Raw genomic sequence first — 27,402 nt, forward strand, 5'->3', positions numbered from 1 at the left:
TAACTTCTATAGAGTATTTTACGTGAGAATGACCATCAACCTGCTGTCCACCACCCGAATGCATGGCAACTGCAAACTGGGGCCCAGAGCAGAGTCAACCACCCAGTGGCAGAACATGCTACGGAACAAAACATGCTCGATTTCAATAGATGCTCCCAAATCCATACAATCTGGTTCCTTTCCACAACTGCAACTTCTCTGAATTGCCTAGATGGGAACTGTTCTTCCAATGCACCCATCCATCCATAAATACTTCTGGTTTCAATGTCTGAGAGCTCCTGCCCCACACTTGGCTCCAACCTGTCTAGCTTAACCCATTCTACACTCTCACCCTCCCAACGTCAGTGTCCCTCTTTCTTCTTCTGTCAAATACTAACCCCCCCCCCCCCCTGCAACCACTCCTCCATATTATCGCGCACTGCACCCAACTCCCCATTCCTGCTGACAGAACAAGTTCACTGTCGCTACATTCCTATCCCTTGAGCCAACTGCTCTCTCTTACAGCTGTCAGCCACCTTACTGCACCTCTCCAACACATTTCCCCACCTATCTCCACTCAGCCACTCCACCTGAGAAGTATTCATACCCCAGCTGAACAGCAGCAGAGGCATAACATAGTCAGAAGAGTTCCTGTCATACGCTTTTGGTAATCACAGTTTCTGCGGTGTAATACAGCTTTAAAAATATTTGCTGTAAGAGTTAAAAATCACCACAGTGAGGAGAGTACGTTTCCTGATACAATAACTACATGTATGTTGTTACAGCCTTCAGCCCAAAGACTGGTTCGAAGAAGCTTTCCAAGCTAAAGCTAGTCCACACCGTGCAAGCCTCTTCATTTCTGCATAACAACCAGAATCTACATCCATCTGAACCTGCTTACTGGAGGCCTTGGTCACTCTACAATTTTTACCCTTACACTTTCATTGCCAAACAGAATTCTTTGATGCCTGAGGATGTGCTCTGTCAACCAGTCCCTTCTTTTGGTCAAATTGTGCCATAAATTTCCCGTTTGGCAGTTCCATTCAGTATCTCCTGATCTATTATCTGATCTATTGGTCTAATCTTCAGCAGGCCTCTATAGCACCAAATTTCGAAAGTTTCTACTCTCTCTCCTTTCCTCTATTGCTTATCAACCACACTCCATTTCCATACAAAATTACACTCCAAATGATAAAAAACAGGTGGATCCCTTCCGACTGTTCTCTCTCCCCCCCCCGCCCCCCTTCATGCCCTCTGACTCCTCTCTGCAATTTATCTTCTGTTTGCCTTTCTTCAAACTATCTTCTACAATAAATTGTAGGGTCAGTATGGCCTTATGAATTACTTCATTTCTCTGGTACCAAAACCAATCTTTTCTGAGATTGGATTCTAACAGTTTTTCCATTCTTCAGTAAATTATTCATGTCAATATTTTGCACCCAAATTAAAATGATTTCTTTTTCAAATTTTTAACATTTTTCCTGCTACCATTTCACTTCAGATTCCCTTCGTATTTATTTCATTCCTATGTGCCTTATATTGCCATTTCCTGTCTTATCCTAAACAATTCTGTACATCCTTCCTTAGCTAATCAACAGAAATATTTCTTCTGTTACCCTAGTTTCTCTGCAGTTATCTTCTTTGTACATATATCTGTCTTTCCGACTTCACAAGACAGAGCATTGATGTTGTCACATTCTTCTAAGTAATCTTCAGGCTAAGCAATACATGCAGCAGTGACTGTGTTCTAACCTCACCCAATTTTTAACATACTGCACAGACATTCTTACCTCCTGTAGATTCTTTGGTATGTAGGCTTTCTTGAAGACTTCTTCTTCAATTTGTTCTTGAGCTGTTGTCTCTTCCAGAGTTCTCGAAGCAGCTTTTTCTGAAACTCTATCCAAGTATTCCTCCATATTTCTCTCCGTTACAGTTGGATCAGTAATGAAGTCAAACAGTTCTTTCACTGTCATTGTTGCAACTCCTTTGCGCCTAAAAAAGTCTGTAAATAAGGTGGTGTTCTCTAATGAGAAAGGAGCCTATTGATACATTTTATTAGAGACATAGTAAGCACACCAGAGTTAACTTATCTAGGATAGCTCATAATCAAGAAGCACAAATAAGTGCCCAGTTTCACATACTAGATTTAATAAGGTTTCACACATTGTACTGTAATAATACCCCTCCCACAAACACATATATATCACTGCAATGTATATTTAAAGTACACCAATATGCAGTATGATTCCATGTTAGCTTAGCACAAGTAGCATACTTAAACAGTAATATTACATCCGACCACATGAGATACTTGATAACAGAGGTTTACTTAAATCTAGGATATTATATACATTATAACAACACAATGCCTGATTTCAGTATCCTGTAAGTCAGAATGACACCTGAATTGGGAGTGAGAGTAGCCTTATTTAAGTCTATTTTAGGTTGTTGGAGAGTGGGATGGGAAGGTCTCATTACAGCACTCATAATTACTATGTTCAAATTGATTCCAGAGAACTTTAACTATTTTTGAAAGCAAACTAATAGTTGTCTAGCAAATTGTCAATTTTTATTTTCATTCATCTTCATACTATTGCAGTTAACAAACTGGAAACAGGTTATACGAAGCTGTGTGACCATTTTCACATTTTAACTGCTTATGCTTTTCTGAGTAATACAGGGATGATTATTTCCCAGATTACTGATGGCAAGTCATCCTCTCTTGTGCTGCCTTTTGATAAACAGGTCTGCAAACAGTATGTGTCCCTTTTATGCTAAGATCACTACAGTTGTTTCAAATTGCCTTTCTTGGAATTCCAAAATGATCCGGTTTTGGTAGGGATAAGGTACGAAAATGACAAAATTATTTCCACGACAGTAGTGGCTGGTGCTCATTTGCATTGGTAGGATGCGGGTCACAAGTCAATGAACTTCATAATGGAACTGCTCCAAACTGTTTCACACAACCTCCAATTGTGTCATAATGCTTCAGAACCACTAGAAAAATTGTAAATATGGTAATTATACACTTACAAATTTATGTCTAATCCAACAAATACTAAAGCTAATAATAAAGTATGTACAGAAGCGAACTAAATATTTTTTGTGTTGTGTGTGTAATAATGTATTTGGTTGATGTGCACCTAACCACTTGATCTGTAGCTTCTCTTCCACACTGAATTAATGTATAATGTAAATGGATAGGCAAAAACTCATCTCACCAAGTGGTGACAGGAGAACACACTTAAAGTTATTTAAGTTTGCAATCTTTTGGAACCAGTGGCTCCTCCTCCTAGCAGACGTGTTGAAGGGGAAGGAAGATGGCTGAAGGAAAAGGACTGGTGAGATTACGGAGATGGGGAATGTTCAGGAAAGTCACCCAGAACCCTGGGTCCAGGGAGAGATGAGAGAGAAACGGTGGTTTTGAGGACTGCACTGGATGAGATTTGAAAATCCGAGAGCTTAAAGGTGGAAGAGAGGGTAATGCGCATGACAGGGAGTACTGCCAAAACACCAAACAAGTTAATGAGAGCAGAACGCTAAATGCATTGTATGTGTTTTAGAGGTGGGAGTTGGGAAGGGGGATTGGGGGGGGGGGGGGGGGTGATAGACAAGTCAGAAAATGAGAGAGAAAACTAAAGGGCGTGGAGAAAGGAACAGTTACTGTGAACAATTGGCGAGACTGAAAAAATTAATGTAAATTAAGGCCTCACGGGTGGCAAGAACCAAGGACATGTTATTACACCAGTACCCACATGCAAAGTTCAGAAAAATTGTCTCCAGGGGAAGAATTCAGATGGCACATGTAGTGAAACAGGCACCGAGGTCATGACTGGCATGTAGTAGAGCGTGAGCATGTTCTGCAACAGAATATTGTTTTTTTTTTTCCCCGTACACATTCTCCGTCTATTCATCCTAACTCATAACATAGCCATGCTGATGTTAAAGGGTGAGCAGTGTTTACATAACAGCTGGTGTACAACGTATGTCATTTCACAGGTGGCTCTCCCTTTGAGAATATGTTTTGCCAGTTACAGAGCTGGTAAAGGTGGTGGTAGAACAGTGAATAGATCTTTCATTTATCCAATTACATTACATTTTAAAACACTGATTATTTTCATTGATATAGTAACTTAAAAGATGCTTTTAGCAAACAGTCTTCTTTATATGGATCGGTACTGAGAGATGGCACCATTTGCAGTTTGCAACATTTCTCGTTGATGAATGACAATGGGAAGGGGGTGGCAGACAGGAGAGGGGTGGGCAGAGGGGGAGGGGGAAGGGGGGGGCAATGCAGGGCAGAACAAGCATCACACTGTGTTGTGCATCAAGAGTGCACTTAATTCATGCAGCTGCTGCCTCGACAGCTAGCTTCCTTCAACAATGGAAGTTTTGCTGTTGCTTCACTACAGTACTGTATGGTCTCAAAGTATGGCCACTGGGTCTTAAAGCTTCCTATTTTTGCCAATTTCTGCCAACTGAGAACTAGAGTCAAGTTGTTTAAGATAGACTGATTCAAAATATTTGATAGAATAATAAGTGAAACGGGAAACCTATCTCACAAATAATACATCATTTCATCCCATTTTAATTTCCTACCAGAGCTCTATCTTATTCTGAAAAATATGCAGTGTACTGGAGAAGCAGTCAAATTCGGCTACCTTGACAATGGACCATGATACAGCTGCTAAATTTGACTTCAATGACTTTATCAATGAGTTTTCTGCACTCAGAGCAAGGAAATGGAAAGTAAAATTATAATAAGAGCTCAATTCTTGAAAAGGAATTTGTTGTCAACACTTGATTACAGACCTTTTTGTTTTGTTTCCCAATTAATAATTCATACATTGTTAATAAATTAAGAGGAGCAAATAACATCTGTTCTTTATTATATTATGATGATTGGTTTGTGGGGCGCTCAACGGTGCGGTCATCAGTGCCCATACACAGCCCAACCTTTTTTTTTTCCTTCTTCACACACACACACACACACACACACACACACACACACACACACACACACACACACACTCTCCATGATGAGGACAACACAAACACCCAGTCCCCGGGCAGAGAAAATCCCCAACCCAGCTGGGAATCAAAGCCAGGACCCCGCGATCCCTAGCTACTAGACGACAAGCTGCAGACACTTTCTCCCACAAGCTACAGACTATCTACAATACACCATGATAAAATCAATGTACAGCAGCTACCACAAACAGTAACACAGACTTTGTTTTATTCTACATACTTTCAATAAGTTTGTACAATTTGTAAATTATTTACTACAGTGATACATTTAACACTAGAAGTGAGGTCCCAATGAACAACAAAGGGCTGCACAATAAGAGATACAATTATAAACGAAGATATTAGAATAGAATGCATTATTTTCAACATGAATCAAAAAATTCAAAAATATAATGAAGATAGGGGAGAACACATCATGTGAATCTCAGGCTACAGATTCCCCGGAAAATGTAAATAATAATAAGTTGAGTGGGAAGACAGATACTGGAAGACCTTGGGGGAGGGGGGGAGAGAATGACTCACTGTGAGTTCGGAACAGGCAACACCATAATTGTTTTAAGGAATATGACTACAATGATGAGACATTTAATTTGTTCTGTGCAATATTTTTTTGTCAGTATAGCTCACTGACTTAATATTTTTCAGCAACACTTCATTTTTTTATCAAATCTATCTTGCAAATTACAGAATTTACTATATCTGTGTTGAAAAAAAAAAATTGCGGAAAGGTAGTCATATACATCATCTTCCCTGCATACAAATGATTTCAGACTAACTTCACCAAAATTTCACAAGTGCAAACTGATGACTGCCATGCAAGAGTGTGTGTGGTTGTGAAATAGAAATATAGCACAATTTGGGCTTATGGCATTTAATGCACTGTGGAACTCTTTCATTGGTATTTCTTGTAGAGAACTTTACAAAAGCAATCAATAAAGGGCATACATTTACAGTGGAATATGATGCTGTTTGTGATGGAAAATGTGATGAGCATTCACACAGAGCCTTTACTCAGCATTTTATTGCATGTGGCTTTTCTGTCAACAGCGACTCTGAGCCTACAAACAGCCTTTTTCCAGAACTGTTCCATGGGTAACAATACATTTTACTGCCTACGATAACAGGCACTCTGATGCCTTGATATGAATCAGGAAATTAAATGAGTTAACATATGGTGTGTAATAACAATGGTGAAAATTTTGACTGGAGACTTGTGCCAGTGGCTGAGGGAGTAGGACCATGTTTTCTACTGCACAGTTATACAGGTAGAGGAAAAAATTCCTTTTAATGATGAGTTAGACAAAGTATACAATGGATATCGTAAAGGAGACTACAGGATAATCTTTGGAGATATTAATGTTAAACAGCCTAGTATTGGAAAATAAATCTAAATGATTACCCAAATGACAATAGGAGCAAGTTTGTACAATTTGTTTCCTCCACAAATATGGTAGTGCACAGAAAAAAATTTTAACCACAAAGATATACATAAAATGACCCAGAAATATCCAGACTGAAATACTTTTAACCAAACTGACTATCTCACAATATGCACAATGTCTGTTCAACATAACGGATGTAAGGTGTTGTAACAGTACTAATGTTGACTCTAACCATTACATCAGAATAGCAACAATCTGAAGTTGAATATCTAATGTGAGGTATGTATATGGATTTCATGCAAGTAAATTCCATATTGATTCACTCAAGGAGCCTGAGGCTGTTCAAAGACTTTCTGACCAAATAAAGTGAGACCTCATCCACTTACCCTACAGTGAGTGTATCTAAGAAATATGCAAGAACCTAAAAGCCAGCATTACAAAAACTGCTGATGAAGGCCATACACAGTATGATGGATAGTGCACATTATTAACAGCAATTAAATATGAGGTCTACAAGAGAACACAACACGTAAACCATACCCGAAGATCTGTGGAGATTATAGAACAGCGAGAAGAGAAGAGAAGAGAAGAGAAGAGAAGAGAAGAGAAGAGAAGAGAAGAGAAGAGAAGAGAAGAGAAGAGAAGGAGAAGAGTTGCACTAATAGAAAAGGGAGAGCAAGAAAAGAAAGAAATGAAACAGCTGAAAGGAATGAATGAGGAGTAAGTTAAATAAGATCCAAAAGGATTTCCAGTCTAGGACACATTTATATAGAAGTACAGATGGTTCAGTTTTGAATAGTGATGAAGCAATATGTAAAAGATGTGATTAACAACTTTAACTGCTGAATGAGCATTTAGCTGAGAACCAAAGAATCTTACCCTCTATAAATACAAGTCAGAAACATAGAGACCAGTACCAACTGTTGGAGAAGTGGAGGCAGCCATCAAAAAGCTGAAGAATAATAATAAGGCCTCAGAGATGAATCTAATACAAGCATAATGTAAAAATGCAAGAAACAAACTTGTTAAACATTTCCAGTAGTTTATAATTACAATTTGGGTAAATGAAAATATCCCCAATAATGGAACATAGGTATCATATGTCCGATACACAGGAAATGTGGTATCGTGGCATGCTCCAACTATAGGGTATTTGTCTATTATCTACAGCACATAAAATATTCTCCAGCATCCTCTTTAGTAGGCTTGTACCCTATGCTGAAAATGTAGCTGGTGACTGTCAATGTGGATTTCATGAGGGAAAATCTATTACTGATGAGCTCTTCAAGACACAGCAAATACAAGAAAGTGAAAAGAATTTTGGACTGATACACATCACCTTTTTATAGACTTCAAATCAGCCTATGACAGTATCAATGGAAGAGTGCTGTAGACAGCAATGGTTCCCAATAAACTGATTGCCTTAGAGAAAGCTACTATGAACAACACCTGGAGTCAAGTTAAAATATAGAATCTGTTATCACGTGCTGTCACTACAAAAAGATAGAGTAACACAAGCAGATGCATTTTTCTGCCTTCTGTTTAATATTGCCATGGAAAAAGGTTATGTGAGATGCACGAGTCAATACACAGGACTATCTTGTACTAACCATATGTAGATGATACTGATAGAATTTCAGGAACAGCAAGAGCAACAAAAGAAGGTTTTCCAAGTCTTGAAAGAGTTGCTAGAATGATGAACCTATAGATAACTGGAGGAAGAACTAAGTATATACCCATAACTAAGAAAGATTATCCTAATGAGCCTCCATTCATCTTCTTACCAGTTTGATTTCACGTGTAATTTCACTTCTATCAGAAAAACTGTTCCTGAAGTTTCAGCTCTGAAATCCAAAATTAATAAATTAATGTTGTCCACCAACAAGTGCTACCATGTCATCAGGAAACATCTGAAATCTAACCCACTGTTCGAGAAAATTGAAGTTATGATACAAATTTTTCGTAATGCTTGCACTAAAGTATGGTCTGAAACATGTACATTAACGAAATTCAGTGAAGAGAAATCAACACATCTGAAAGAAAGATTTTGTGACAAATTATTGGATCAGTGGACGAAACTAGTATCTGGAGGAGGAAATTCAACTATGAATTACAGAATCTACATAATGAATGAGGCACTGTCAGCTACATTAAGATTAGAAGGCGGGAATGGACAGGACAGGTACTGAGAGCTAACAACAAAATGATCAATAGATATTCAGTGGAGTCCCTGAAAGAACCAGCAGAGCTGGAAAACCAGAGCTAAGGTGAGAGAAAAGTGTCAGAGAAGACCTAAGGAAAATCGGAATTCAGAATTGGAAGAGTTTAACACTAAACAGCAAAGAATGGAATAATCCTCTACAGAAGAGCAATGCTCATAAAGGGCTGTCTTGTCATCGCCACTGGTAGTGGTGGTGACTGACTACATAGTCTGTTTACCACTTACTGAGCCAACTTACTGGGCTTAATCTCTTAACTCCCTAGAACAGTTTCTGAAATAAAAGTTTAAGACATGCAGATCCATGAAGCTTACATTTCCATTTGCAGCTTACATTTCCATTTGCAGCTTACATTTCCATTTGCAGCTCAAGGCAACACTTGAGTTATATTAATATGACAAGAACCAAAACAACAAAAGTTCATTGACATGAATGCAATCTCTGCCTCAGGCCAAAATTTCATCCTGTCCTTTTAGTTTTATTCAAATATTTTCTGTTTTGCTGCTGTTGTGATCCCTGCACATTACACTTTGCGATTATAATGTTTTCCTCACTTGCTCAGATGCTTCAAATGTGACATAACTATACTCTTCCTTGTGCAAATGTTCGAAGAAATCTTTTTCTGACTATTAAATGTTCATATAAATGCACATCAATAAGACAAAGTCAAATTTCTGAACAGACTAGACTCTCTGAAGATGTGTGACAATTTCGTTTTCATCATACCACCACAAGAAAAAAAGGACAGCTTGTGGAATAATAAAACCAAATTCCATACCTGAGATATTTGTACAGTCTTTCCTTAAGAATTCCAATGCATGAGGATGGTCATGTTCTACTGACTGAGACACATCTATCACATAAATTTGACCCTCGTGATACCTGTAAATAAACAAAAATCTGGTGAAGAGAGTTATACTCTGACATTTCGGGATTTTAACAAGCTTCAGTACTTGCATGACCACTTTGCCAAGTTATGAAAGATAATAGTGCATTATACATAGCCATAATACCTGTGTCTAAACTTTCAAATACAACAATCATGCACTCTTCAATTATATTCAGCACCAGAGGCCACCTGTAACTTGTGCACATGCCATGGTATCTACCATGCCATCTACTGGAGCCTTCCTGTTTATAAGTGCAATGCACCTGGCAGTCACTCTTGTATTGTGTTCATCATAATAGTCAGCAACTGTTTGTATCTGTTTTTCGTCAATTTATTACCGTAAATGCACATATCATTGCAGCGCGTGTCGAGTTCTATCATCATACACAGCCCTAGCAGCCAGACTCCACAGACTCAGACAAATGTCAGTTTCCTGCCAATGCTCATCATTATAGTGATTCTACAGTCTGCGACACAATCATTTGGTTGGCTCTTAACAAGGAGATGCGTCAACATGCACTACAGTGTGAGAATCCTTTTTGGTTGAAGTGTTAAATACTGCTCACACTTTCAAGGTTTCTCATGCTGCTGGGGATCAGATTAAAGCTTGGTGTGATATCACCGTGTGACTCCTGTTCGGAGCGGATTGTCAAGGGGTGGAACGAAGGGGGGGGGGGGGGGGGGCAGCACACACGGCAGCCCTCCAGGATCTCTGGTAATGTCTCCGGTTACTTGGCGTTTGATCAGCATTTTCCAATTTTGGGGCAATTTATGGCAACCACTATGTATAAATCTACAGTTCGCTCTTTGACTTTTTTGGTAGTGGACGATGATGGCACAGCAACTTTGTTCAATCTGGATTTTTTTTATCAATGCTTTTGGTTTTCCATTTTGGATGCTGTTGTTGTTGTGGTCTTCAGTCCTGAGACTGGTTTCATGCAGCTCTCCATTCTATTCTATCCTGTGCAAGCTTCTTCATCTCCCAGTACCTACTGCAGCCTACATCCTTCTGAATCTGCTTAGTATATTCATCTCTTGGTCTCCCTCTACAATTTTTACCCACCACGCGCTGCCCTCCAATACTAAATTTGTGATCCCTCAATGTCTCATAACATGTCCTACCAACCGATCCCTTCTTCTAGTCAAGTTGTGCCACAAGCTCCTTTTCTCCCCAATTCTATTCAATACCTCCTCATTAGTTATGTGATCTACCCACCTAATCTTAAGCATTCTTCTGTAGCACCACATTTCGACAGTTCTATTCTTTTCTTGTCTAAACTATATATCATCCACGTTTCACTTCCATACATGGCTACACTCCATACAAATACTTTCAGAAACGACTTCCTGACATTTAAATCTGTTCTCAAAGTTAACAAATTTCTCTTCTTCAGAAACACTTTCCTTGCCATTGCCAGCCTACATTTTATATCCTCTCTACTTCGACCATCATCAGTAACTTTGCTCCCCAAATAACTAAACTTCTGTACTACTTTAAGTGTCTCATTTCCTAATCTAATTCCCTCAGCATCACCCGACTTAATTCGACTACATTCCATTATCCTCGTTTTGCTTTTGTTGATGTTCATCTTATACCCTACTTTCAAGACACTGTCTATTCCATTCAACTGCTCTTCCAAGTCCTTTGCTGTCTCTGACAGAATTACAATGTCATCGGCGAACCTAAAAAGTTTTTATTTCTTCTCCATAGATTTTAATACCTACTCCAAACTTTTATTTTGTTTCCTTTATTGCTTGCTCAATATACAGATTGAATAGCATCGGGGATAGGCTACAACCCTGTCTCACTCCCTTCCCAACCATTGCTTCCCTCGACTCTTATAACTGCCATCTGGTTTCTGTACAAAATGTACATAGCCTTCTGCTCCCTGTATTTTACCCCTGCCACCTTCAGAATTTGAAAGAGAGCATTCCAATCAACATTGTCGAAAGCTTTCTCTAAGTCTACAAATGCTAGAAATGTAGCTTTGCCTTTCCTTAATATTTCCTCTAAGATAAGTCGTAGGGTCAGTATTGTCTCACGTGTTCAACATTTCTACGGAATCCAAACTGATCTTCCCCGAGGTTGGCTTCTATCAGTTTTTCCATTCGTCTGTAAAGAATTTGCATTAGTATTTGCAGCTGTGAGTTATTACACTGATAGTTCGGTAATTTTCACATCTGTCAACACCTGCTTTCTTTGGGATTGGAATTATATTCTTCTCATATATCTTGCTCAACAGATGGTAGAGTTTTGTCAGGACTGGCTCTCCCAAGACTGTCAGTAGTTCTAATGGAATGTTGTCTATTCTGCGGGCCTTGTTTCGGCTTAGGTCTTTCAGTGTTCTGTCAAACTCTTAACGCAGTATCATGTCTCCCATTTCATCTTCATCTACATCCTCTTCCATTTCCATAATTTGTCCTAAAGTACATCGCCCTTGTATAGACCCTCTATATACTCATTCCACCTTCCAGCTTTCCCTTCTTTGCTTAGAACTGGGTTGCCATCAAAGCTCTTGATATTCATGCAAGTGGTTCTCCTTTCTCCAAAGGTTTCTTTAATTTTCCTGTAGGCAGTATCTATCTTACCCCTCGTGTGATAAGCCTCTACATGCTTACATTTGTCCTCTAGCCATCCCTGCTTAGCCGTTTTGCACTTCCTGTCGATCTCATTTTTGAGACGTTTATATTCCTTTTTGCCTGCTTCATTTACTGCATTTTTATATTTTCTCCTTTCATCAATTAAATTCAATATTTCTTCTGTTATCCAAGGGTTTCTACTTGCCCTCCTCTTTTTACCTATTTGATCCTTTGCTGCCTTCACTATTTCATTCCTCAAAGGTACCCATTCTTCTTCTAGTGTATTTCTTTCCCCCATTTCTGTCAATTGTCCCCTTATGCTCTCCCTGAAACTCTCTACAACCTCTGGTTCTTTCAGTTTATCCAGGTCCCATCTCCTTAAATTCCCACCTTTTTGCAGTTTCTTCAGTTTTAATCCACAGCTCATAATCAATAGATTGTGGTCAGAGTCCACATCTGCCCCTGGAAATGTCTTACAAGTTAAAACCTGGTTCCTAAATCTCTGTCTTACCATTATATAATCTATCTGAAACATGTCAGTATCTCCAGGCTTCTTCCATGTATACAACCTTCTTTCATGATTCTTAAACCAAGTGTTTGCTATGATTAAGTTATGCTCTGCGCAAAATTCTACCAGGCAGCTTCTCCTTTCATTTCTTAGCCCCAATCCATATTCACCTACTATGTTTCCTTCTCTCCCTTTTCCTACTCTCGAATTCCAGTCACCCATGACTATTAGATTTTCGTCTCCCTTCACTACCTGAATAATTTCTTTTATCTCATCATACATTTCATCAATTTCTTCGTCATATGCAGAGCTAGTTGGCATATAAACTTGTACTACTGTAGTAGGCATGGGCTTCGTGTCTATCTTGGCCACAATAATACGTTCTCTGTGCTGTTTGCAGTAGCTTACCCGTACTCCTATTTTTTTATTCATTATTAAACCTACTCCTGCATTACCCCTATTTGATTTTGCATTTATAACCCTGTATTCGCCTGAGCAAAAGTCTTGTTCCTCCTGCCACCGAACTTCCCACTATAACTTTAACCTATCCATTTCCCTTTTTAAATTTTCTAACCTACCTGCCCAATTAAGGGATCTGACATTTCACGCTCCGATCCGTAGAACGCCAGTTTTCTTTCTCCTGATAATGACGTCCTCTTGAGTAGTCCCCACCTGGAGATCCGAATGGGGGACTATTTTACCTCCGGAATATTTTACCCAAGTGGACGCCATCATCATTTAATCATACAGTAAAGCTGCATGCCCTTGGGAAAAACTACGGCTGTAGTTTCCCCTTGCTTTCAGCCATTTGCAGTACCAGAACAGCAACGCTTGGTTAGTGTTACAAGGCCAGATCAGTCAATAATCCAGACTGTTGCCCCTGCAACTACTGAAAAGGCTGCTGCCCCTCTTCAGGAACCACACATATGTCTGGCCTCTCAACAGATACCCCTCCATTGTGGTTGCATCTACAGTACGGCTATCTGTATTGTTGAGGCACGCAAGCCTCCCAACCAACGGCAAGGTCCATGGTTCGGGGGGAAGGAGGGGGGGGGGGGGGGGATTTCAGATGCAGATGCAGTGCAACTTATTTCTGACCAGGTTCTTTCCCTGCAATTAGGTTCTCTGTGCTGTGAGTTCATATCACTTCTTGGATGGGATAATTTGTGCCAGTAATTTTGTGGCCCACACTACCCTGAAACCCTTGGTGTGGCTGTACTTTTTCTTCTGTGTGCACCCTGTTCCAACGGCTCTGTGTAATCAAATGATACCAAAATTGAAGAGGCTGATGTCATCAGGGGTACACAGCCTATTACATGAGTGAGTTATTGGTTAGACTCGTCTGGGTCCAGTTTTTCTCTAAAACTGATTTACCTGAAGCCTATTTACAGGTTCCGCTGGATGAAAATTCTAGATTGTACCTTGTGATTGAGAGGTCCTTCAAGTTGTACCAATATCAGTGCCTCCCACTTGGTGTGGCTAGTGCCCCAGCGATTTTTCAAACTTTTTGAAACAATTGATGATGTCTATTCTAGGGTGCATCAACTACCTCTATGTCATTATTGTGATGGGTGCATCCATGGAAGAGAATTTATGCACCTTGTTCACAGCCTTACATACTTCAGAGTTGAAATGCAACTTGGCAAAGTCCCACTTTTTTCAGCCATCTATTTTGTATTTTGGGTTTGAAGTTTCTCGAAATGGTGTTAAACCTTTACATCATCATGTCACTGCAGTAACAGCTCTGCCTCACCCTGCAAATGTCAAAGAACTCCAAGCAATTTCAAGTAAATTTGCTTACCATCACAAATTTATTCTGAGCGTGGCAATCTTGATCCACCCCTTCACGCATTGCCCACAAGAACGTTCGTCTTCTTGTTCTTTCTTATAAAATCTAAATTACATTCTGTTCCTCGTTTGGCTACTTTCCATGCTGGCCATTATCTGGTTTTGGCTGCAGATGCCTCTCAGTAAGGAATTGGGACCATTCTCGCACATCAATATAATAATGGTTCCAAACGCCCGATAGCTTACAACTCTGTTCAGCAGTGCTACTCTCAAGTTGAAAAGGAAGTGCTTGCTGTTGGCTACACATTCAGAAAGGTTCATATGTTCTTGTTTGCATCTAAGTTCCACCTGTTTACTGACTACAAGTCCTTGGTTTTTTTTTTTTTTGTTTAATCCTTCTGCTTCATTGCCCCATAGAGCAGCAAATTGCTTCCACCATTGGGCCTTGTTAGTCTCTCACTACAGCTATGAAATACATTTTAGGCCAACCATGCAGCATGCCAATGCTGATACGCTGTCCTGGCTTCTGATGGGGCTGGATTCTACTTTTGATGAGGATGAACTACTTTGTGTCAGTTACATGTTGAGATGCAATGTACAGTGGAAGGGTTACATAGTACAGGCTTCTGATTGCAGCTACGGTCGCTACTGATCCAGTTCCACATCAGGTTGTTCACCTTGTTAATTACTGCTGACCAGACTGGCTTTGGGCAGAGCTTCTGATCCTTTGTGTAACTAATTTGCCCCATCATCATCTTTCAGTATATGATTATGTTGTTCTCTTAGCTAGAGATATTCTGTCTGTGATCCCGGTTGCCCTATGGAGAGATGTGCTTCAACCCCTATATCATGGTCATTAGGGGGACTCACATAACAAGTTATTGACCCATCAGCACATTTGCTGGCCCAGCATCAACAATGAGATTGTACATCTTACTGCAGCCTGCTCTCATGGTGCTACACAACAGGCGGTGCTGCAAGTGGTGCTTTCTCCATGGCCTGTACCACAATGCTCATAGGAACATGTACACGTTCATTTTGCAGGACCCTTCCTCAATTATTACTGGCTGTTGACTACATCTACATCTACATCCATACTCCACAAGCCACCTGATGGTGTGTGGCAGAGGGTACCTTCAGTACCTCTATTGGTTCTCCCTTCTATCCCAGTCTCGTATTGTTCGTGGAAAGAAGGATTGTCGGTACGCCTCTGTGTGGGCTCTAATCTCTCTGATTTTATCCTCATGGTCTCTTCGCGAGATATACGTAGGAGGGAGCAATATACTGCTTGACTCTTCGGTGAAGGTATGTTCTCAAAACTTTGACAAAAGCCCGTACCGAGCTTCTGAGCGTCTCTCCTGCAGAGTCTTCCACTGGAGTTTATCTATCATCTCCGTAACGCTTTCGCGATTACTAAATGATCCTGTAACGAAGCGCGCTGCTCTCCGTTGGATCTTCTCTATGTCTTGTATCAACTCTATCTGGTACGGATCCCACACTGCTGAGCAGTATTCAAGCAGTGGGCGAACAAACATACTGTACCCTACTTCCTTTGTTTTCGGATTGCATTTCCTTAGGATTCTTCCAATGAATCTCAGTCTGGCATCTGCTTTACCGACGATCAACATGATATGATCATTCCATTTTAAATCACTCCTAATGCGTACTCCCAGATAATTTATGGTATTAACTGCTTCCAGTTGCTGACCTACTATTTTGTAGCTAAATGATAAAGGATCTATCTTTCTGTGTATTCGCAGCACATTACACTTTTCTACATTGAGATTCAATTGCCATTCCCTGCACCATGCGTCAATTCGCTGCAGATCCTCCTGCATTTCAGTACAATTTTCCATTGTTACAACCTCTCGATACACCACAGCATCATCTGCAAAAAGCCTCAGTGAACTTCCGATGTCATCCACCAGGTCATTTATGTATATTGTGAATATCAACGGTCCTATGACACTCCCCTGCGGCACGCCTGAAATCACTCGTACTTCGGAAGACTTCTCTCCATTGAGAATAACATGCTGCGTCCTGTTATCTAGGAACTCCTCAATCCAATCACACAATTGGTCTGATAGTCCATATGCTCTTACTTTGTTCATTAAACGACTGTGGGGAACTGTTTCGAACGCCTTGCGGAAGTCAAGAAACACGGCATCTACCTGTGAACCCGTGTCTATGACCCTCTGAGTCTCGTGGACGAATAGCGCGAGCAGGGTTTCACATGACGTCTTTTTCGAAACCCATGCTGATTCCTACAGAGTAGATTTCTAGTCTCCAGGAAAGTCATTATACTCGAACATAATACGTGTTCCAAAATTCTACAACTGATCGACGTTAGAGATATAGGTCTATAGTTCTGCACATCTGTTCGACGTCCCTTCTTGAAAACGGGGATGACCTGTGCCCTTTTCCAATCCTTTGGAACGCTACGCTCTTCTAGAGACCTACGGTACACCGCCGCAAGAAGGGGGGCAAGTTCCTTCACGTACTCTGTGTAAAATTGAACTGGTATCCCATCAGGTCCAGAGGCCTTACCTCTTTTGAGCGATTTTAATTGTTTCTCTATCCCTCTGTCGTCTATTTCGATATCTACCATTTTGTCATCTGTGCGACAATCTAGAGAAGGAACTACAGTGCAATCTTCCTCTGTGAAACAACTTTGGAAAAAGACATTTAGTATTTCGGCCTTTAGTCTGTCATCCTCTGTTTCAGTACCATTTTGGTCACAGAGTGTCTGGACATTTTGTTTTGATACACCTACCGCTTTGACATAAGACCAAAATTTCTTAGGATTTTCTGCCAAGTCAGTACATAGAACTTTACTTTCGAATTCATTGAACGCCTCTCGCATAGCCCTCCTCACACTACATTTCGCTTCGCGTAATTTTTGTTTGTCTGCAAGGCTTTGGCTATGTTTATGTTTGCTGTGAATTTCCCTTTGCTTCCGCAGCAGTTTTCTAACTCGGTTGTTGTACCACGGTGGCTCTTTTCCACCTCTTACAATCTTGCTTGGCACATACTCATCTAACGCATAATGTACGACGGTTTTGAACTTTGTCCACTGATCCTCAACACTATCTGTACTTGAGACAAAACTTCTGTGTTGAGTCAACAGGTACTCTGAAATCTGCTTTTTGTCACTTTTTCTAAACAGAAAAATCTTCCTACCCTTTTTAATATTCCTATTTACAGCTGAAATCATCGATCTCGCAACCGCTTTATGATCGCTGATTCCCTGTTCTGCGTTAACTTTTTCAAATAGTTCGGGTCTGTTTGTCACCAGAAGGTCTAATATGTTATCGCCACGAGTCGGTTTTCTGTTTAACTGCTCAAGGTAGTTTTCAGATAAAGCACTTAAAAAAATTTCACTGGATTCTTTGTCCCTGCCACCCGTTATGAACGTCTGAGTCTCCCAGTCTATATCCGGCAAATTAAAATCTCCACCCAGAACTATAACATGGTGGGGAAATCTACTCGAAATATTTTCCAAATTATCTTTCAGGTGCTCAGCCACAACAGCTGCTGAGCCAGGGGTCCTATAGAGACATCCAATTACGATGTCTGAGCCTGCTTTAACCGTGACCTTCACCCAAATCATTTCACATTTCGGATCTCCGTCAATTTCCTTCGATACTATTGCACTTCTTATCGCTATAAACACACCTCCCCCTTCACTGTTCAGCCTGTCTCTGCGGTATACATTCCAATCTGAGTTTAGGATTTCATTGCTGTTTACGTCTGGTTTCAGCCAACTTTCTGTCCCTAGTACTATATGGGCGTTGTGACCGTTTATTAACGAGAGCAGTTTTGGGACCTTTCTATATATGCTCCTGCAGTTTACTATTAGTACATTAATATTGTTATTCCCTGTTGCATTTTGACTACTCCTACCTTGCCGCGTCTCAGGAGGCGTCTTGTCGGGCCTAGGGAGGGGATTCTCTAACCTGTTCATGCTTTCCCCTGAATTTTCATGTTATCTGCTGTCCTTCAACATAAGTTGCGGCTTTCATTCATGCCCTCTCTAAAATTGTTTCTATTGAAGGATTGCATTATAAGCCTGTGACGAATAATGATCAACAGTTTGTGTCTCAGGCCTCCCAAGATTTCTGTGTCCATCACGGCGTTCATCACATAACTGCTCCTCCTTTCCACACCCAATATAATGGCAAGATTCTAACGAATAAGTACTCCATGAACTCTTCCATGCACAATGCCTTGACATGCATCTTGAGTTCCTACAGGTTTATGCCAGTGGGGATCAGAGTCCAGCCAAGATATTATTCCATGGCTGCCAGTCAGACACCCTCTGTCATCATCTTACGTCGCCCGACCAACAGACATCGGTGCAGCCCTTGTCGCAGCTCACTCCTGGCTCCGCGTCAGGGGCTTACGGGTTTGGCCACCAATCAAAGTGGATTAAGAACACGGTTCACAGATGCTGAGGCTGCTGCCTTGGTAAAGTGCACACCAGTGATGCCATGGTGGTGTGCCATCACAACCAGCTATGTTTTTACAACAAGGAAAGGCTTGCGGATCTGCCACCGCTGCATTTGACCTCAGCACTTTTATGAGCCTCATGGGGTATCTATGTCGATGTCACTGCCTCCTTTTCTCTCCTCCAGGGTCTAACCCCCCCCCCCCCCCCCCCTTCCCGTCCAGTACTGTTAGGGGGCCTTCTTGCAATGCTTCACTGCCAATGGTCACTCACAAATCGTTGGCCCAACACCTTCACATCCTTCACCACAGGTGTCCATGGCACCCCACCCAAGTGGATGGCACCTTCATTGTCAGCACAGTTCCACCTGTTGAGGTATTGGACATCGAGATTCTACCAATGCCCTTGTCCCTGGTTATCTCTTATGGTACACTATGTGATCAAACGTATCCAGATACCCCCAAAAACATGTTTTAATATTAGGTGCACTGTGCTGCCACCTACTGTCAGGTACTCCATGTCAGCAACCTCAGTAGTCATAGACATCATGATAGAACAGAATGGGGTGCTCCGTAGATCTCGCGGACTTCGAACGTGGTCAGGTGATTGGGCGTCACTAGTGTCTTACATCTGTACATGAGATTTCCACACTCCAAAGCATCCCTAGGTCCACTCTTTCCAACGTGATAGTGAAGTGGAAACGTGAAGGGACATGTACAGCACAAAAGCTTACAGGCCGTCGTCTTCTGTTGACCAGACATCTATCCAGACCATCACACAGGATTTGAAAATTGCATCAGGATCCACTGCAAGTACTATGACAGTTAAGCAGGAAGTGCGAAAACTTTGATTTTATGGTCTAGCGGCTGCTCATAAGCCAGACATCATGCCGGTAAATGCCAAATAACACCTTGCTTGGTGTAAGGAGCATAACCACTGGACGACTGAACAATGGAAAAACATTGCTTAGAGTGACGAATCGTAGTACACAATGTGGCGATCCGATGGCAGGGTGTGGGTATGGTGAATACCTGATGAACTTCATCTGTCGGCATGTGTAGTGCCAACAGTGAAATTTGAAGGCAGTGGTGTTATGGTGTGGTCGTGTTTTTTGTGGAGGGGGCTTGCACCACTTGTTGTTTTTCGTGGCACTATCACTGCACAGGCCTACATTGATATTTTAAACACCTCCTTGCTTCCCACTGTTGAAGAGCAATTTGGGGGATGACGGTTTCCCTCTTTCAACATGATCGAGTACCTGTTCATAATGCACAGCCAGTGGCAGAGTGGTTACAAGACAATAACATCCCTGTAATGGACTGGCTTGCACAGAGTCCTGAGCTGAATCCTGTAGAACATCTTTGGGATGTTTTGGAACGCTGACTTCATGCCAGGCCTCATCGATCGAAATTGATACCTCTCCTCAGTGTAGCCCTCCCTTATGATTGGGCTGCCATTCCCCAAGAAACCTTCCAGCACTTGATTGAATGTATGCCTGCGAGAGTGGAAGCTGTTATCAAGGTTAAGGGTGAGCCAACACCATACTGAATTCCAGCATTACCGATGGAGGGTGCCACGAACTTTTACATCATTTTCAGCCAGGTGTCCGGATACTTTTAATCACATAGTACACTTCACAGGCACTGCACATGTCCACAGCCGCACCACTTCTGCCCTACTAACCAGTTCCAGCCTAGAATCTTCTTCCACCAAATCATCACCACCTGTAGCACCTGCTGCAGAGGCCACCGATATGTAACAGTCACCCCAATACTCACATTAGTGCAGTGCCCTTTTCCCAAGAGAGGAGGGGAGAGATAATTGTTGCAAATACTACTTTGATATGCGCTGTGGCTCCTGGCCACTGGCACACACTTTAAATGTTCTGCCAATGGCATCCGTGTGTGCTGGCCACCAGAGGCTGCCTCCAATGGGCCAAACAAGTTGTGCATATAGCTCAGCATCTGCTGCACTGTCTGCCTGATCGTCCCCTCTTCATGAGCGAAGGCACTCGCTCTCGTATTGTGTCCATACTTACTGTCATGAACTACTTGTATCGGTACCGGGACTGTATCTATGTTTGTGTCTTATGTTCTCAACTGTTGTTCACTTGTATGTGGAAGAAAACTAACATATAGTCCACTGTGGCCATGCTATTGTTTGTGTCTTAAAATGTAGGAGAATCTGAACTGAGATGACATTTCACTTGCTTCTACAGTTTAAGCAGTTCCAAATCACAAAATTTCAATGTGAAAAACTCACAGCATATTGAATTCACTGAGGTCTGCATGCACAAGTTTGCACTTGTTGTACATTGTCCACATCATTACAACACAGTCCCTATAGAGCTTGCACGCTTTTGACACTGATAATTCCACATCCTGTAAAATTAAAAATGGTAAAAATAAGTATAAAAATATATTCATAATACTGAAAAGGAAAATGAAAAGCATGCAGACCGAAAAAAACAAACCTTTAATTTAGGAGAAGGCCAACCATTTTTGCCTAGGAATTCCATAACTAAAACATGGCTCCTTAGCAAAATAGGTTCTGGAACAGCAAGACCTACAGTGTACATGCGAACCAGATTCCTCATTTCTTTCTCTGCCCAAACTCTTACCATTTTCCGTGGATTACGGCGGCAATAACCATGTCGAAACCTGTCCAGTTAAAGTTGCATGTATTAGTGTCCACAGTATCATTGAAAAACATAGCAACTAAAGATGTTCCTTAACGCTAATTATGATTACAGTAGCGAAGGAATGACTACTGACACACTACCTCCAAAACTTCTGCAGCATAATATATTAGCAGCTATATTTGTTGTTATAAAATCTATGATACAATATATTTCAAACAGTCTGTTTCAAAATACTGTAGGGAACAGGATTCTTTCTGACCTCCGGTTCTGTTCACGAATACTCAAGATTAGTTCATTTAGAGCTACTGTGTTGAAGAGAGAGCAACCAGGAAAATTAAAGAATTCAGAACGTCACAACTCCGGCACAGTCAGACCTCATATTGATCATGACTCATGATGCCTGATATTAAGTGCATTTAATTATGGCCAAGTCATGCCCATCTGGTGCATGGAACACTCCAGCTTAAAATCAGTGGAGAGTATTTGGCTTTTCATGTGTCCTCTTCAGAAGCTTAGTTTAGCACATATTTCTGTCCAAGTGTGCGTGATTTTCTTGACCAAAGAAGTAGGGTCCCCACTTAGTATATTTTCACTCCATGTTGCCTGGTGTAATTACGTTCTGGGGATGTGCATCTAAAGCAGTTTAAGTATTTGTTCAGCAGAAGGGAACAGTAAGAACACAGTGTGAAGTAGATAACTGCACACCTTGTTGAGGCGTGTTGAAGGGTCTTTGAACTTTTACATTACTTCCCAGTACATTTTTGTGCCGGTAATAAAAATCAGTTTCTGATACACAATCACAATACAAGACACAAAAATAATTTTCATGTAGGTATTACCCTCTTGTCTGCGATTCCATGTGGATTTATGTACTCTAGTACAAATGTATTCAAAATCTTCCATCTAACAAAGCAAGAAATTGGGAATCTCAATAATTTCTAAAGAAAATTGAAAACATATACCTTTAGCAAGTTCTACAAATTATATGAAAAATCAAGATTCCAGAACTGAAAAGTTACATTAGCTACATGATAAATAACAGTGTTTATTATGAAGCTACACAATTTGCTGGACATACTGTAAACAGTACCTTGCATTTTTAGATGTAGGCACTTTTCTATATTAAAAATATCCACGTATTCAAGTAAATATTAATCTATCTTTTGTATCTGACACTGATTCAGATTCCCCGCCTAGTGCAGAGGTGAATATGTCAGAGGTATCAAGGGGAGCTACAGCCTGTGGCCCAGGCTCGTGGTCTACCTTATTGCTCAGTGTACTTTGTAGCAATTTGTATCGCATCATTGCACAGGCAAGATGACTGTTTCCTGACCTCACGTGATTACTGATTCAGAACTTTTGTGTTTCCATGCTGACTTTGTATGACCAGACTTATTGGTGTTCACTCATGAACTTACAGGCTATTGTGGACTCACAAGAACATGTGTCAATTTCCCTGTTGTTTGGTCTACCTTTTTTTAAGGTAGCATGTATTTCTGAATTACAAGGTTAAATTTAGATGGCATAACCACTAATAGCATTAAGAGTGTAGTAATAATTCACTGCCAATTAAATGTACAGATTAAGTTTCTATGATATGCATCAGTCCACATCCCTGATGGTTCTCCTTTTTGATGGATTCTATAGTGTAGCAAACTTCACGCACTATTTATAAATCCTAACAGACTTCCATACAATCAGTGCTTAGCCTTCCCAGAAAAACATGTCAAAGTTCAACTTATACACAGGAAACGTACACATGTTTAAAAAGTCATGGTTGTGGAGTACACAGAAAAATTCCAAAAATGTTTGTAAAATAATACAGGTAAATTAGGATGCAAGGAGAGGTGAAGGAGAGAGGCACTAATATCAAAAAGAAAAAAGTACAAACGTAAACATCAAATCTCACTAAATGAGTGTTTGGAATGATAAATCCAAGTGAAAATACAAACATGACAAAGAAAACATTCCAACTCTGCTGACATAGAATCATCTTTCTGTTATAACTTCAAGTTGAACAAATATATTTCAAGGACGGCGCAATACATGAAAGTCACAGATCAAGTAAACAGAGTAAGATGTGTGTCACTTTTAACAGTCAAACCATAACTGAGTCCGAGTCTAGCGGCCGCTTAGGTGGCGCTGCTGCTGCTGCTGCATGGCTGGCAGACAGCAATCCATGGCTGGCAGACAGCGCTGCATGTAGAGGACGCGCGTAATTGCGCGGCGGCACTTTGAAAGATCGGCAAGTCACAACATTTTTCCCCTCTTTGAAGTTTTTCCACAGGTCTTGATGGAAGTGGCCTGTAGATTGCTAACGTCCATAGGTAGTGTTTGACTGGCCGTAAAAGCTCAAGGAGGCTGCTTCCCGTACGGACGGAAGTGGCCCCGATGATAACGGGTCGAAATGACAGGAGACGTGGGGGTCGAATCTGCTGGGGCCCCGTGCACCAATCTGCCCGTTGCGGCAGGTTCGGGTGTTATAACAGGAGACATGGGCGATGTGTACACGTCCGTAGGAGAAGGAGGCAAGTAAAGTTGCTCCGACAGATGATGGTCATCTGGTTCCTGCATGGGCACGTCTCCTGGTGGCGTTAGTTCTTGTGTTGGCACCGATATGATGGTGAGCGGACTGCGTCGTGAGTAATGAGAGATTCCAGTATCCTGAGTGTCAGGTAGAGCCGTAGGTGGTGTAGCAGCATCCAGAACAGGTGTTGCCGGCACACGAGGCTGAAGCTGGTCTGAATGACGCACTGCAACACCCGTGTCCATCTGGATTTCATACAGGCATTGGCCACGGTGTTGTCAGATGTGGCCACGACTCAATTTTGGCCGCCTGCCATATTCCCGTACCCAAACAATGTCGTCGGCGGTGAACCAGCCAAGCGAAGGCACTTGCGGCCGTGAGGTGGAAAGCCGCAGAAGATGAAGTAGCGTGCGGGACTGTCGGCCATGTAAGAGCTCAGCCGGGCTGTGGTCGCTCATGGGGGTGAAACGGTAAGAAGCCAGAAATTGGAGAAGCGCGTCATCAGCAGCAGCAGAAGAAGTCAGGAGTTTCCTCATCTGAGCCTTAAATGTGCGGACCAGTCGTTCAGCCTCACCGTTTGATTGTGGATGGAACGGAGGGATCGTGACACGCATGACACTGTGACGGGCACAAAAATCCGCAAAATTGGAAGAGGCAAATTGCGGACCATTATCAGTAACAAGAGTAGAGGGAAGGCCTTCCAAAGAGAAGATGCGAGCTAGAGCATTGGTGGTTGCCGCAGTGGTAGGGGACGTGCAACGGACAATGAAAGGAAAGTTAGAGTAGGCGTCAATAACAAGAAGCCAATAAGTAACTAAAAAAGGCCCACGAAGTCAGCTTGAATACGCTTCCAGGGCTTCTCAGGCGAAGGCCATGGTGACAAAGATGACTTCGGGGCGGCGGCCTGTGACGCACAAGGGCAGCAGCAGGCAGCGACCATGTGTGGGATTTCAGAGTCGATACCGGGCCAGTACACGTGACGGCGTGTCAGAAATTTTGTGCGAGAGAGACCCCAGTGCCCTTGGTGAAGGAGGCGCAAGACCGAAGCACGCAAAGACACAGGTACCACAACACGTGGCGAAGCATTTTCGGTGGAAAGGAGGATAACACCATCCCTAGCAGTGAGGCGGTAATGCAAAGCGTAGTTGTTCCGCAACGGATCAGAAGTCTTAGCAGACGGATGATCTGGCCAACCCTTCTGAATACAGCATAAAACCTGGGAGAGGGTACGGTCAGAACCCGTAGCCGCCGCCAGCCGGTCCCCTGTGATGGGGAATCCGTCCACAACCCGCTGCTTGGCAACATCTAGATGGAAACACAAAAGTTCGTCCTTATCGAATGCCAGATCAGGACCCATGGGAAGGCGAGACAGTGCATCAGCATTCGCATCTTGAGCCGTCAGCCAGAAATGAATCTCATAACTTAAACAAGACAAGTAAAGAGCCCAACGCTGGAGGCGGTGTGCAGACTTGTCGGGAAGTGACGTTGATGGATGAAACAAGGAAACAAAAGGTTTGTGATCCGTAACAAGATTAAATTTGGATCCATAGAGGAAAAACACCAAACTTATGAAGAGCATAAATAATGGCCAAAGCTTCTTTTTCAATTTGAGAATACTTCTGTTGGGCATCCGTAAGTGTTTTGGAGGCATAAGCAATGGGTTGTTCAGAACCGTCAGAAAAACGGTGCGCAAGGACTGCACCGGCCCCGTATTGAGAGGCGTCCGTGGCAAGAACAAGATGTTGGCCAGGTCCATAAGTAGCCAGGCACGGGGAAAGCTGCATAAGACCGGCAGTCTGTGAGACCTGAAAAAGTGTGCAGAGATTTTGAAGATGTTCTTCAGTGGTGGAGCCAGTGACAACAATGTCGTCCTGGTAATTTAGACACCCAGGGACAGTGAGCAATAAATGTTCCAAGAATCGCTGAAAGTGAACAGGGGTGTTGGCAACCCCAAATGGCAATCGTTGGTATTGATAGAAGCTGAAAGGCGTGTTAAGGACCAGAAACTGCTGGGAAGCAGTGTCGAGATGAAGTTGATGATAAGCTTCAGACAGGTCAAGTTTAGAAAAATACTGGCCTCGAGCAAGTTTAGAGAACAATTCTTCACATTGAGGCATAGGGTAAGTGTCGATAAGGCATTGAGCTGTCCGTACGGGAAGCCTCCTCCTCGTGACTTTACGGCCAGTCAAACAACTCCTACAGACTTTAGCAATCGATAGGCCACCTCCATAAAGTCTTGTGCCAAAACTTCAAACAGGGGAAAGGTGTTGTGACTTGCCGATCTTTCAAAGTGCCGCCGCGCAGTTACGCGCGTCCTCTACATGCGGCGCTGTCTGCCAGCCATGCAGCAGCAGCGCCACCTAAGCGGTCAGCCAGCCAACAGCCGCTAGACTCGGACTTAGTTATGATTTGACTGTGAAAGTGACACACGTCTACTCCGTGTACTTGATATGTGACTTTCATGTATTGCATCTTCCTTGAAATATATTTGTTCAACTTGAAGTTATAACATAATGGATCATCATTCCAATAATGCCTTCCCAGTAATAAAGTTAAAGTAAAACGTACATGCATGAAACCTCATAATGGTGTGTCATAAATGGTGTAGGAGTGTCATCCAAGACTTAAGTTACTACACGTGCAAAGGAACTATGGCAATCCAAGCTTCCACAAGTATTTTGAGTGTATAAGAAGATCCCAAAAGTAATATCAAAGGCACAACAGCTAGCAAATAAATCCTTGATATCTGAACCAGAAATGTATAGATATATGGAATATTCTAAGATAGACTTTACAAATTGACACCAAACAAAGTCGTGGAATCACAATGGCAAACAAACAACAGATATCAAGCAATAATTTGTCACATGTAGCTAGCAATCTTCCACTTGTTCACTCTCCATCAACAAAATGCGCAAAAATCACTTTAATGGCTTCAGGTCTGGATGAGTTCCTTCACATTAATCGAACTATATGACAAATTTTCTTCACATTAATTGAACTATATGACAAATTCTCTTCCCATTTGGTCTTGATGGTATATCTTACTATGTAATAAAATAGGGAGATAATTGAAGCCAGAAAACTTACGTAACAAATAGCTCCATGAGCACTGGAATTTTCTCTGAAACATTCAAAACTTCCAAAATCATTCCCGCACACAATAAAGGAGATAAGCACGAGCTAGACAACTGTCAACCTATCACCCTCCTCTGAATTTTATGCAAATTAAAAGACGGAAAAAATCATGTATACAGGCATAATGAACTTCCTTGAAAGTAACTACTTGCAAACAACACAGTAGTTCAGCTTTCAGAGAAATAAATTCATATAAAGCTCTATTTTCATTAACGGTCAAGACAGCTTTTGCATAAATCAAAAACACTTTCTTCTGTACTGTTTACAGGTCTG

At 41.6% G+C, this 27,402-nt stretch overlaps 1 protein-coding gene across 1 annotated transcript in view; it reads right to left on the bottom strand.

Moving 5' to 3' along the window:
* Positions 1 to 27,402, bottom strand: part of LOC126175013 (serine/threonine-protein kinase RIO1) — a 121,153-nt gene that overhangs the window by 38,857 nt on the left and 54,894 nt on the right. Inside the window, exons 5-8 of the mRNA XM_049921500.1 lie at positions 21,297 to 21,483; positions 21,086 to 21,204; positions 9,390 to 9,493; positions 1,770 to 1,981 (exon numbers count right to left, since the gene is read on the bottom strand). Of these exons, the coding sequence (XP_049777457.1) occupies positions 1,770 to 1,981; positions 9,390 to 9,493; positions 21,086 to 21,204; positions 21,297 to 21,483 (622 nt within the window). The remainder of the gene's footprint in view (positions 1 to 1,769; positions 1,982 to 9,389; positions 9,494 to 21,085; positions 21,205 to 21,296; positions 21,484 to 27,402) is intronic.

Source organism: Schistocerca cancellata, chromosome 3, assembly GCF_023864275.1.
Source record: "Schistocerca cancellata isolate TAMUIC-IGC-003103 chromosome 3, iqSchCanc2.1, whole genome shotgun sequence".
NCBI classification, from domain to species: domain Eukaryota; kingdom Metazoa; phylum Arthropoda; class Insecta; order Orthoptera; family Acrididae; genus Schistocerca; species Schistocerca cancellata.